The sequence below is a fragment of the Danio rerio genome, chromosome 16, assembly GCF_049306965.1.
Source record: "Danio rerio strain Tuebingen ecotype United States chromosome 16, GRCz12tu, whole genome shotgun sequence".
NCBI classification, from domain to species: domain Eukaryota; kingdom Metazoa; phylum Chordata; class Actinopteri; order Cypriniformes; family Danionidae; genus Danio; species Danio rerio.
In genome coordinates, this window is record NC_133191.1 from 19,888,192 (window position 1) to 19,902,080 (window position 13,889).

Below are 13,889 nucleotides of genomic sequence, written 5' to 3' on the forward strand. Positions count from 1 at the left end.
TCTATATGAGAAGGAGACCTTTGTGAACAGATGATACACAATCTTGAAAGACAACCAATTGTATTATCCCCCCAAATAATTATATTTGTGTATTCATAGCAAAAAAAAAACGATTTGGACATAATATAGTACAAAGAACATCACGTACTTTCCTGCGTGTATATTTATTTAATTATTTGTTTATTTATTTATTTGCTTGCATACATTTCTGATGTGAACAGACTCTTAGTGTCCACTAGGAGGCTTGACTAACAAGGTATTTGTCTGGACGCAAACATTTATGGCGTAAACTGAAAATATAGACGAAACCATGCATTAAAAGACACGAATCGTTGCTGTTGGAGGATTCGGCGTTTGTTGGGTGAGACTGGGTCGACATGCTCATATATAATCTGCAAACTTCTGTAAAAATGACGGAAAAACAAACAAACACTTGGACGAGCTAGGCTAAGCTAAGCTAACACGGGTTTGCCGTATTATCCCGTCTCGCCATTTCTGTTTTAGAATAGAACTGTTTGTATGCTGCACAAAATAACAATTTTATTTTAATAGACAGATATATGCGCTTTAAATTATATATTGAGGATGAACATTTTAGATCGAATATTTTTTCTTTAACCATAAACAGTCCGTTAGCCGTCATTAGCACGTTAGCTCTGCCCAGCGTTGCGTGCTTAATAATAAAGAACACAAACGCTGCCAGGAGCATGAAAATAACGGTCGTTGTCGAATAAAAAATGTCTAATAATACTTTTTTTGTTCTTAGCCATAAAATATCAGTTACAGGTGGAGTTGACAAACATTAGCGCTGATAGTATCAGTTCTGGTGATTATAAGGAACAGATTCAGGCTGCGTCCCAAAGCCTTATGAGCTTCCTATATAGACAGCATTTCGGGCGATATGGGCGTGTTCCAAGTTTCGAACATAGTGAGCTGCTTACCTATGCTGTAGTATAGGACTACTATTGATTGATTTAAAACGTTTGAATGCTATCGTAATTCCGCAATATACTGTAAAAGAAGGCAGCTTATTCGTTTTTTGTGACACAGCCTTAAACATCGGCCTGAACTACAGAAGGATAAATAAAACTGTAAAAGCAGACAAAACGTTACGTTTTTTTTCTAAACTACACATCACGATATATTTTCCATATTTTCAGAGATATTTAAGATGAAACGCTTTTGAAATGGTGGATATTGTGAGTATGGCATATGCTTTTTTCCATTCTGGCCATTTTGGGATTTTAATGACATATGCACGAATATGACAGAAATCTTTTAAAACTCTCAGCGTATCTTGTCTATAAGTTCCTCTTTGTGTACATTTCTCTTTTTCAGAAGATAATCAAAGATCAACAGTCTCCCCTGTATTGGCCAGTCTAGTGTGCATCTATGAACTCCTTACCGCCCTCCACTTCTGCCGTCAGTAGCCCTGTCAGCTCCGTAGATTCGCCACTGTCAGCCGTCAGCTCGTCCATCGGCTCTCCTGGCGTTCCCGGCACCCCATCCATCGGATATGGACCCATCAGCAACTCTCAAGTGAGTTGCATGTTTAAGTTCTTCTAGAGATCTAGTAGGGATGTCCCGATACAACATTTTAACTTCTGATACAATACCGATATTGCAGCCTTCAGTACGAACCGACACCGATATAAATCCGATATCAGCACAAATCATGAATACTTTTACCTATTTCGCTGAGTTGAATGTAAAAACGGCTAGATTAAACTGAGAACAAAAGTCAGCAATAGTAAGTATGGAAATAAACAACCAATTTATTAACTACTGGTTGCATAAATGTGAACCTTTTACATAAGAATACATTTAAAGTAATTAAAGAATAAATATTAAGACCCTGAAAAATATCCTAATTGAAGAAACAAAATATTATTTTTTAAAGTGCAAAATACTAATTAAAGGTCACTTCAGTTATTTACTTTTTTACCATCACCAAATGGTAGAAACAGCTGAGAGCAGGAATAAATAAATAAATATGGGCAGTATGGTTAGTACAAACATTTACATGATCAGATCAGATGTTTAATCTGTGTTTGTATCATAAGAAGATTATGGCTGTATCAATGTTCCCAAAAAAAACATTATAATTTTATAATAAATTATATTCCACATATTATCATTTATATAAATATTTTTACAGTAGCTGGATTGAAACACACCTTTTGCCCACAGCACATACAATAATGTGACTTTAAATAATAATTTTATTTATTAATATGCATTTTATTTGCATAATATATTGCACAGATTAGAACCTACTACCCACATGGGTAAAGTAGACAATGTAAAGACAGACAGAACTGTAAACTGATGTGCAAAGCTGACACAGTTTATCAGAGCACTTTATCTTTCTGAGATTTTAAAGGAGAGTTAAACATGGGAATGCCTCTAATTAAATTTTACTTCTGCCAAAAAGTAATACCATTCTTTCTTTTAAACTGTAATGGCCCTCAGCAACAGAATAATTTCTTATTCTTATTTAATAGACAATTAAAACAACAAAAATGTTTAGCATTTAACACCTTTTACATGACAGCTATAGAAAACGAAAGCAGAACCTGGGACATGTTAGGCGATTTAGAAATCCTGGCTGAATGTATTTTTAAGTCTCAAATAGAGGACATGTCCAGGAAAAAGAGGATGTATTGTCACCCTAAATAATGAACTGGGTCAGTTTATTTATTAAAGTCTTTTCTTCGCGTGTCATCGCGCTCTTCTTCAATCGACTACCAAAGTCAGAAGTCCAGCGCGTCTCTAAAGTTTGAAGCAGCAGAGCACCCGAGTCTGTTTAGTTTCTCACGCACACAGAACCGGGCCACTGAGGTAAAGTCTTGTATGTAGGAAGCGCTGGTGTTGAATTGAGTATCACACTGGATGAACCACGATATGCCATGACCGAGTTGTAACGTAAACGTTTTAAATGAGGTTCGCATGCTGTGCGGTTCATCGCCATTCAGTGCATTGCTTAGCAGCGTATACAAAACAATGTAACTTAAAGATCGCTTGACGTGAAGTAAATAAACCAGTAGAGATGTGCCGTTGTTGATCGCGTTAATGTGTGCTACCGTCACAATAGATTCTATCGTAATACACCATAACTTAGTGTGAAGAGCATGTTACATCTTTGCCAGCAAGCAGTGTTGTGATCACGTGGGCTTTGCATGCTGGCTCTGGGCGCTGCTGGATAGAATAGCTGTAACGGAGTTTAGAGAGTATCTGAATGCTTATATCGGAGATTTTCAACGCAGTCCTATATAGTTTTTTGGACTGATATCGGACAAATTCCCGATATCAATATCAGATCGGGACATCCCTAAGATCTAGTCATTTTCCCTGTTGGATAAACAGCCTGTTTGCTAGTATTTTATTGTGTTTCTGGTGTTTTGGTTTTCTCATAGCTATCTGGGATTTTCTTTCTTGCAGATAAACTCCTCGATGTCGGTGTCTGCATTACATGCTGTCAGCAGCTCTGATGATGTGAAACCCCCCTTTGGCTTAAAGTCTGTCAGTGGCTCTGGGCCAATGCTCTCCCAGAAACGCATGTGTGCAATTTGTGGGGACCGATCTTCGGGTGTGTACTAAGTAATAGCCCCTTCAGATTACCCGTCCAATATTTGAAACTGAGATGAACAATTTATTTTGTCTGAAAAACAAATGTTTTTTGTTTATTAGTTTAACAGATGTCTATATGCTCTTCAGGGTGACTTGGTTTGCAAATGAACAAAGTTTACATTTTGCTGCTGTAGCATAAATTTTGTTTATAATTTGATTAGATTTGATGAAGAATAATTTGGTGTATATATATATATATATATATATATATATATATATATATATATATATATATATATATATATATATATATATATATATAGCAGGTACAGTACATTATAACACATTACACAAATAATACATTACACAGATACAATACAGTTAATTGTTACCATATAAACATTCAAATGATGGCTCTAATAATAAGCAGTTTTCACAACAACTTCATTCAAATATATAAGAAATAATGAGGACATCACTCAGGGATGAGAAAAAAACATAAGAAATATTTTAAAAAGTGCATGTATAGGGATCTATATTTTTTTGGACACCATTTAATATAGTACATTTTAGAAATTAAAGCATAAAAAGCATGCAGACTTTATAATAAGTATGCTTTTTGCTCCTAAATATGTACAGACTTCAGTGCATTTTAGCTTTTTGATTATGTGTGCAGCACTACTTTTGATTTATTTATGTAAAATTGGCCAAATTCTGTGACTGTTTTCAGGGAAAAAGCTAATTCCAAAATTGCATACACGTTTGCAAAATTTTGAAACGATAGCGTTTTCTATTTCAACACTGCAATAAAAAAGTCTTCCTTAAATTGACATTTCATATAGAATTGTGTAATGTAATCTGGCTTTTTTTTCTTATAAATGTATTCAAACTGCAGGCATACAGCACTTTTAGCAAAGCAAACAATTGAGTAAAATGAAATGCTAATCACGTGATGACATTTGTGAAATAATACCATATACTCTCAAAATATACATAAATGCCATAATCTTTATACTAACAGTAACTGTTATTGAAATGGATAAAAAAGAAACTGCGCAATAATACAATTAATACAAAGAATAAATTCCGAAACTGTCACAACATTTTAGAAGATACTTGCCTTTTTTATTAGTACTAATTTTATAATAGGGGGATGTGGTGGCGCAGATGGTAGCACAATCGCCTTACAGCAAGAAAGTTGCTGGTTCAAACCGTGGTTGGGTCAGTTAACATTTCTGTGTGGAGTTTGCATGTTCTCCCTGTGTTCACGTGGGTTTTCACCGGGTGCTCCGCTTTCCCCCACAAGTCCTAAGACTTGTGGTATAGGTGAATTGGGTTTGCTAAATTGGCCATAGTGAATGTGTGTGATTGAGTGTGTATGGGTGTTTCCCAGTAATGGGTTGCAGCTGAAAGGGCATATGCTGTGTAAAACGTGCTGGATAAGTTGGCGGTTCATTCCGCTGTGGCGACCCCAGATTAATAAAGGGACTGAGCCAAGAAGAAAATAAATGAATGAATAATTTTAAATTATTTTTATACACCCAAATACCAGGTTTGTAGAGTGGGTATTTTTGTTTCACAGTGAATGTTTTAAATAGTAATCACAATAATTTTATTGCAGCTCAGAGATAACGTGAGAATGATTTGTGTGTGCAGGGAAGCATTATGGCGTGTACAGCTGTGAAGGCTGCAAGGGTTTCTTCAAACGCACAGTCAGAAAGGACCTGAGCTACACCTGCAGGGACAACAAGGAGTGTCTGGTTGATAAACGTCAGCGCAATCGTTGCCAGTACTGCCGCTATCAGAAGTGCCTGGCCATGGGAATGAAAAGAGAGGGTGGGTACCTGTCAGTCTTTCACTGAAGACACATCACCTGTAACATGATGAACTAGGTCAGCTCTCTAAATTATAGGTGGAGCCATGTAAAAGCAGTGTCATTTAATAAAAATAGTGTGTTCTTAATGGGAAGGTGGTGTCAATCTTAGCTCGTATTGGTGATCATCTGAAGCAACAGTGACAGCAGAATAATCATTGGGTTTAGTTAAACAATGTACAAACTATGGGTGGAGCGAACCCGAATACTCTATTCGTGCCTTTCCGAATTCCATGTTTTTACAAATACTTATTTCGAACAAATACTTGAAAAATTATTTGTATTCGGGACCAAGAAAAACACTGTATCAAAAAGCAGCGTTTCCTCATTAGACCACTGTGCATGCCCGCGTGAGTGAGTGAGAGAGAGTGAGTGAGACGCTCAGGAGTCAGAGGGCGGGGTGGAGGTAAAAGATGTCTGGCACAGGCTTCTCCACACAGCAACAGACATAGAAGGCTCGGCTGAGCGAAAAAAATACTTCACTGCATCACTATTTTTGTTAAATAGATTTTTGTACCTTAATTGGGTTTCCAGAGGCAGTTTATAAACTGTAGCGGAGTTTGATCAGGACATTCCATTACGCTGCATTTTTGACAATTGCAATCGGGTGCTCTCTGTTTACGTAACATTAGCTCTGTTAGCGCAGTAATTTAGACGATAGACTGTTGACAGAGTAACGTCAAAGTTCATTAATAAAGGTTAAAACGATGCTTGTGTAGTTGTGTCGAATTGTATGCACTTATGGGAGTTATATGGTACGTTTAAATCACTGTCTTTTGCAGACAGCAAGATATATGGCTATAGGCTAGTTAACCTTAGCATAGCTTCCCGTCACTTTTTGTTAACTTGAAACTCCTCAAATACATTTGGGCACCCAAATAGCCCAAATGTATTTAAGGAGTAGCCAAATAGCCATTTCTTGGTCCTCCACCAGTCAAAAAAAAAAAAAACCTTCAAGTTCTGTGTGGAAGCATTTTACAGTCAGTGGTGCTGCAGATAAAACAAAGTAATACTGTATGTAATGTGTGCAAAAGCGAAATCAGCAGAGTCAGTGATATTAAACATCTGTCAACATCTTCTATGCATAATCATTCATTAATTTCTTTTCGGCTTAGTCCATTTATCAATCTGAGGTTGCCACAGTGGAATGAACCACCAATTTATCCAGCATATGTTTTACGCAGTGGATGCCCTTCCAGCTGCTACACAGCACTGGGAAACATCCATACACTCTCTTTCACACACATACAATAGGGACAATTTAGCTTACCCAATTCACCTGTATTGCATGTGTTTGGACTGTGGGGGAAACCGGAGCACCCGGAGGAAACCCACGCCAACATGGGGAGAACCCAGTCGAGGCTCGAACCAGCAACCTTCTTGCTGTGAGGCGACAGCGCTACTCACTGTGCCACCGCGCAACCCTCTATGTAATGTATTATCACATGCACTAAAAGCATCCTCTCCTGATACTGTCTGCCAACCCCTCACATACATCAATCGCCTCATCAGCTCAGCTATGTTCTGCTAAATCCTCCACATGCACCAAACCATCAACACAGCCACATTCTGCCCCACCAAGTCAGTTTCAAACATTAAAAAAAAAAAGTAAAAATAACAAACAAACTTTGTGTCTGTTTTGTGGCAGGCAGATGACAATAGCAGGGCTGTATGTTTTAGTATTATATAGAATACTTTTGTTTTGCCAGATCTCCCAGTCAGGGGTTTATTTAGATTTATTTAGTTAATTTTAGTTTTTGGAATACTGTGCATTGGAAAGAAGTTCTTTCAGAAGAAGAACAGTTTTTTGAAGTATTATTTGTTTTTATTCTGTCTATTCAGTGTCCTTCAACAAGAACGGTGGTGGTAGGGTTCTTAATATTCACAATGGTTTTTTATTAGTTGTTGGTTTAACCATGGATGAGGTAATGGCTTCTATGTTATTTTCTTTTCAATGACGTTTCTTGTCACATGTTCAAAAACAACAACCAATATTGCATATCTATAATTTATATAATGGGTATAATTAAACAATCCAGTCATGTAGCTGGAAACAGCTATATGCCGGTCCCAAGCCCGGATAAATGGAGAGGGGTGAGGAAAGCAATGGCAAACTACCTCACAATTTTTGACAAAAAACTTTATGGATCACAACTCAATGCTTTCAAATATGGTGCTGGAAGGTAGGCCCCCTGGGCTGGAAGGCATCTCACGACCTACCAGGGAAGAACAAGGGTGTTTTTCAAGTAGCTCGGGCATTATTGACGCGGATTGGACAAAGCCATCAGGTCGCCGACTTGCTGATGCTGCTCCAGTTGAAAGAACTCATCTGCGTTTTAGGAAGGTTCATAGCATCGGAGCTTGGAATGTCCGTGGCATGAGTATGGGCAAACTGGAAATCGTGAAATCTGAAATGGAACGTCTCAACATCGACATTATCGCCATTAGTGAGCTCCATTGGACAGGCAATGGTTTTTTTAACAGTGATGACCATACCGTCTACTACTCTGGGAACAACAACATAAGACGCAATGGAGTAGCTGTCATCTTAAACAAGAAAATTGCTAAAGCTGTTCAAAGCTTCAATGCTATAAATGGCCGAGTCATATCCATCCGTTTCCATGGGAAGCCTCGCTCGCTCACTTTCCTGCAGGTATACGCGCCTACTACTGATGCGAAAGTAGAGGATATCGAAAAATTTTATGCGGATCTCCAACAAGCAATTGATCAAGCACCAACAAAGGACACCATATATATTGGTGGGGATTTCAACGCAAAAGTAGGCGCTGATGAAGAGCAAATGATCATAGGCAATTTTGGTTTAGGGGAACGGAACGAGGCTGGTGACCGCTTGATCCAGTGCTGCCAAGAAAATCAATTAGTGATTGTAAACACCTGGTTTGAACAGCCGAAGCGTCGGTTATACACATGGACGGCCCCAAATGGATATCGCAACCAGATTGACTACATCCTCTGTCAAAAACGCTGGAAGAACTCAGTACAGGTAGTCAAAACGCTTCCTGGTGCAGACTGCGGCTCTGACCACCAGCTACTCATTGCAAAAGTCAAATTTCGATTCAACACCATCAAAAGGCTTCCTACAATGCGCCGTTTTGACACCAGTAAGATCCCAACACAATATGCAGTCGAGGTAAATAATAGATTTGAGTCACTCGCTACAACTGAAAGAGCTCCAGATGAACTATGGGAAGAGATAAAATTGATCATAATGGATACAGCAGAAGGATGCATCCCGTATAGGAAATCAGCAAAAAGACCACCATGGCTCTCAGACTCATCGATTGAAATAGCCAATAAGAGACGGAACAGCCAAAGCCACTGGCAAGAGTTTTGAATTCAGATCTCTAAATGCAGAATTTCAACGGGAAGCAAGGCGGGACAAGGAGCGCTACTGGGATGAGCGGTGTTCAAAACTGGAAGCTGCTAGCAAGAAAGGCCACACCCGTGAGCTTTTTGACCATGTGAAGCAGGGGCGGGCATCATTTGCGCCCCGCAAAGCAGCAAATGTCAAAGATCGGAATGGTAAAGTACTACAGAATGAAGACCAAATCAAGAGAAGGTGGCGAGAGTACACAGAAGAATTATACACGGGCAATCAACTGAGTCATTCAGCCAATCAGGAAGACCCCAAAAGCGAGCAGGAACCAGATATTCTGGAGGAGGAGGTAGCCTGGGCCTTGAAAGAACTACCAAACAGGAAAGCCCCAGGCATTGATGGCATACCAACTGAATTACTCAAACCAATTCCGATTCATGTATTAACAACGCTGTGTCGACAGATATGGAAGACCAAATCATGGCCTAAAGATTGGACAAGATCAGTCTTTGTCCCACTCCCTAAAAAAGGCGATGCACAAGAATGCTGCAACTATCAGACAATCGCGCTCATACCACACGCAAGCAAAATCCTGCTGAAGATATTTCAACAACGCATGGCCTCATACATCGAGAGGGAGCTTCCTGACGTCCAAGCCGGTTTTCACAAAGGACTTGGAACCAGAGACCAGATTGCAAACCTGCGTTGGTTAATGGAGAAGACGCGTGAATATCAAAAGAACGTGTATATGTGCTTCATCGACTACAGCAAAGCTTTCGACTGTGTCAATCATGGCGAGCTATGGAAATGTCTGAAGCAGATGGGCATCCCGCAGCATTTAATAGATCTGACACAATCACTCTATAAGAATCAAAAGGCCACGGTCAGGACAGCATTTGGCAACACTGACTGGTTTGGGATTGAGAAAGGTGTTTGACAAGGATGCATTTTATCGCCTACCCTGTTCAATCTGTATGCTGAAGTGGTCATGAGGCTATCCAATCTGGACGAGTCACCAATCGGAGTTAAGATCGGCGGGAGAAACATCAACAACCTTAGTTACACCGATGATACGACCCTGATTGCAGAAAGTGAAAAGGACCTTGAATATCTGGTCCGAAGAGTAAAAGAAGAAAGTGAACACATGGGACTGTACCTCAACATCAAAAAAAACGAAGGTAATGACAGTAGCATGCAGTGGTACAGTCCACATAACAATTGACAATGAGGAAATCGAATCAGTCCAAGACTTCATCTTACTTGGATCCAAGATCGACCACAATGGTGAGTCAGGGCCGGAGATCAGACGAAGAATCGCACTTGGCCGCAGTGCAATGCAAGGAATGGTGAAGGTATGGAAAAGCAAGGGCATCAGCATTGTAACAAAGATCAGAATAGTCAATGCCATTGTTTTCCCAATCTTTATGTATGCATGTGAGAGCTGGACACTCAAGAAGAAAGACAGAAGGAAGATCGATGCTTTCGAGTTGTGGTGCTGGAGGCGAATGATGCACTACCATGGACGGCGAGGATCACAAACAAAACAAACCTGCAGCGTGTCAAACAAAATGTATCGCTAGAGGGCAAAATCACAAAGCAACGGCTCTCGTTCTTTGGTCATATCATGCGAGCCAACTCTATGGAAACAGCTTTAATGCTCGGTGCAGTCAGTGGATCAAGAAGAAGAGGGCGTCAGAGAACACGATGGCTGGACAATATCAAGACGGACTTGAACTTGAACATGGAACAACTGAAAGAAGCGGTCAGAAATAGGAAAGCATGGCAAATCATGATCCATAAAGTGGCCGAAAGTCGGTGTCGACTGATTGGCTAATCATCATCATAATTAAACAATACTTACACTATAACGTAAATTAGAAGTCTAATAGAAAAAAAATATGTATTTTTACACCATTTAGAATTTTACTCTAATACAAATACTTTCCCCCCCTCAACAAATACAAATTCAGATACAAATACCAGCTGTTCCGCACATCCCTAGTACAAACCAATAGTCCATGACAGTTCATTGAAATCTGTCGAATGTGTGCAGAAAACCACTAGCAAAAAAAAGGGGTATACATTTTTGATTGTATATCTTTATTTAACATCTCACTCCACTGAATCCTTTGTCTGATTCATGAATTTTTCACTGACTAACTGAGAATTTTGCTTCATGATGTGTATTAGCTTCATGTATAATTACTGTTAATTGCAGACTGCTTAGTGCTTAACAAAAATGACAACAAACAATACACTATTCTAATTATTAGATTTGCAATGTTGGTAATTTAAGTGAAAACATGTTAGATCAGTCGATTAAAAGGTTCGTTGTTTTTTAAATAAATAAAACAAATAAATAAAAATCAGTTTATAGCTGACATGTATAAAAATGGTTTTATACATTATTAATTAACATTTTTTAATTAAATTTAACAAGCATGGACACTCTTTAAAGGGTCACGAAACACCAAAACACATTTTTTGAGCTTTTGACAGTCGTATATGTGTCCCACACTGCTCAAAACACTATTAGAACACCTATATTTCACTAAAAAGTGTAAATTGGTTGTTTTTGCGTTATTTCAAGCAAATTCGTACTTCCTGTTTGAAACGAATTTTTGAAGCTGCGTCACGGTCATGACATAATAGCGTGTATTCCAGCGTGCAGACTGGGCGTCTGTGCCTGAGTGAGTCTTATTACGTCTTACAGTGTGATACATTAATGCATGAGTAAGGCTTGGTTCAAACCAATCAGCGCGCTCTATTGTGCAACTTCATTAATATTCATTTGTGTCACCGTGTTTACACCACAAAGACGCCACGTTGTGTTGGCAAAACAAGCGTGAAGTGTTGCTTTTATAGTTTGCTGCCGTTAAGTTTCGTTTTCATTTTCTCTCTGTGAGAGCTTATCTGGATCACGTGTGGATTAACAGTGTACGCGACGCTCGACAACAATAACTTGCGTGTCTAAGGAGGATTATTGTTTACCTGAGAGCTGTTCTCATCTGCAAACGCTGAAATCTGGATTTGCTTGTAGTATTCTCTCCATAAAGACGCGGCTCTAGTTGCTGGTGATTGTCCTGTCTCTACAGATTTGGTAAGTGAGCGACCAGTGCTCTTTGTTTATTCAGTTTGCTCGTATCGAATTAAGTTAACTATAGCACTGAGTGCAGAAATGTTAGCACCGCATTTAGTGACCGGAATAACACACGCGGCTTTCTGACGCTACCTGCCGTGTGCATCTAAGTTTCCGGGAAATGCGGAGTTTTTTTTTTCTCTCATTCGCCGTGCGGTATCAAACATTGCATGATAAATACACGCTTAGAGCAGTTCCTCGAATCACATATCTCGTTTGTCGCGAGGGGCATGAATGAATTCCCTGAATGAAAGAGCCAAACTGCAGTTAAAGTCCAACATTTAATAATTCAGCAAATAATTCGACTACAGATGTCCATGTAGGTTAAACACCATCGCTTTCTCCTGTCTGTGTGGGTGTGTATTTTGACTCTGAAACTCGCGCGTGCACAAATAGACACTCCCACACCATCCCACTTTAGTTCCTCCGACACTCCCCCCTAAACAGAGCTGGACACGCCCACTTTTCTGACTTTTTCGAAAGTAGAGGTGTGAAAACATCCTGCTGAAACGAGGGGGTTTCATGGCCCTTTAAATTTTAAGAACTGTCATAAATAAATGCTACTCATTAAGTGTGATTGGAATTTAAATCAAAACATTTAATTTCTTTATGCATTGTATGAAGATTCCTAAAAGGTTGGTAATGGTAGTTTTTATTAAAAACCAAGTGGTCATTTTTGGTGATAATCATTATTTAGAATTCACTTTTATTCAAATCAATTTGCAGTACACTTAGTTCAGAAACATTAACCCTACAGCTGCATTTCAGTCTTTCTAGCTTAGGGACACAATGGTGGTTGTTTTTTTTGGGGGGTTTTTCAGGTGAAATCTTGAAACTCTTGGCAACACCACCAAGTGTTGTGGAGCAGATGGCCTGGGCTGCATTACCTAAAAGCATTATAAGGCTAAGTATAACAAAAAATTATTGTGAAACCGATCTTTATAAACAGTGTGTTTCACAAAAGCTTGAAAATTTGCATTGATCTACAAAGTGCTCCAGTGCAACTGTTGAGCCCTATGCGCATTATAAGAAAACTCTATTATTCAGACTCCTATATTGGACATTACTTAAAGATAACCTGTCGTTCTTTTATCATTTTTTTCCTAGCCTTTTGTACTTGAGTCTACAAATAGGTGGTTAATATAGACTTGTCTTGATTGCTAATCCACGAGAGATGACAGTTACTCTGTTATATGTTCAGGATACAACTCCATAAGGTCATATTTCAGCACTTTGGAAATGAACAGCGACTTCTATGTAGAACAAAGTTCTAACGCAATCCCTTTTGGGAAGCATACGTGAAGTTGCCATGAACATTCGTAACCTTTCATGTACAGAAAGCTCTTACAAGTCAAGATGCATCATTATCAGGAAATCCGTCCCTGGCTGATTCCTTTACATTTGTGGGTTTGCTTTTTTGTTCCCCCAGCTGTTCAGGAAGAGCGTCAGAAGAATAAGGAACGGGATGGAGACTATGAATGCAGCAGTTCAGCCAATGAGGAGATGCCTGTGGAGAAGATCCTGGAGGCCGAGACAGCTGTAGAGCACAGAACAGACCTGCACTCTGATGCCACTGGTTCAGTGAGTGTGCCGCTTTGTGTCATGAGTTTTATTTAGAAATTCTACAAAACTAATAGTCTGGCTTCTTTCTGGAAGGAATCTGAAAGGGGCTTGGTATGGTAGTTGGTGTTGACAGTGTTTTTAAATTAACTGAAGCACCAGTTGTGTCACCTGCCCACTGTGTCACCACCACCATAATTTTCATAAATGAAAAATCCCAGATACACTTTCTATCACAGATCAGCAGCAAGGGTCATATTTAATTGATCAGTAAAAGACGGGCCATTTTCAGACAGGGCGCAGGAGTCTGAAGACTTGCCACACTATCAACATAGTTATAATCAACAAGGTCATATTTGTATCTGCTTAAATCTAATTAGAATAGCTTGTGTTTCTTGTGTTGCTTTGAC

At 39.1% G+C, this 13,889-nt stretch overlaps 2 protein-coding genes across 4 annotated transcripts in view; one reads left to right on the top strand and one right to left on the bottom strand.

Moving 5' to 3' along the window:
* LOC141378071 (uncharacterized) overlaps window positions 1-13,889 on the bottom strand; it is a 502,199-nt gene that overhangs the window by 140,855 nt on the left and 347,455 nt on the right. The gene's annotated exons all lie outside the window — the stretch shown is intronic.
* The window catches only part of rxrbb (retinoid x receptor, beta b), a 28,985-nt gene continuing 15,323 nt past the window's right edge, over window positions 228-13,889 (top strand). The window contains exons 1-6 of one of the 3 annotated variants that reach the window (XM_073924577.1): window positions 228-256; window positions 1,161-1,199; window positions 1,339-1,539; window positions 3,442-3,589; window positions 5,227-5,406; window positions 13,349-13,500. In XM_073924577.1, the coding sequence (XP_073780678.1) occupies window positions 1,393-1,539; window positions 3,442-3,589; window positions 5,227-5,406; window positions 13,349-13,500 (627 nt within the window). In that variant the 5' untranslated portion in view covers window positions 228-256; window positions 1,161-1,199; window positions 1,339-1,392. 3 annotated transcript variants of the gene reach the window in all.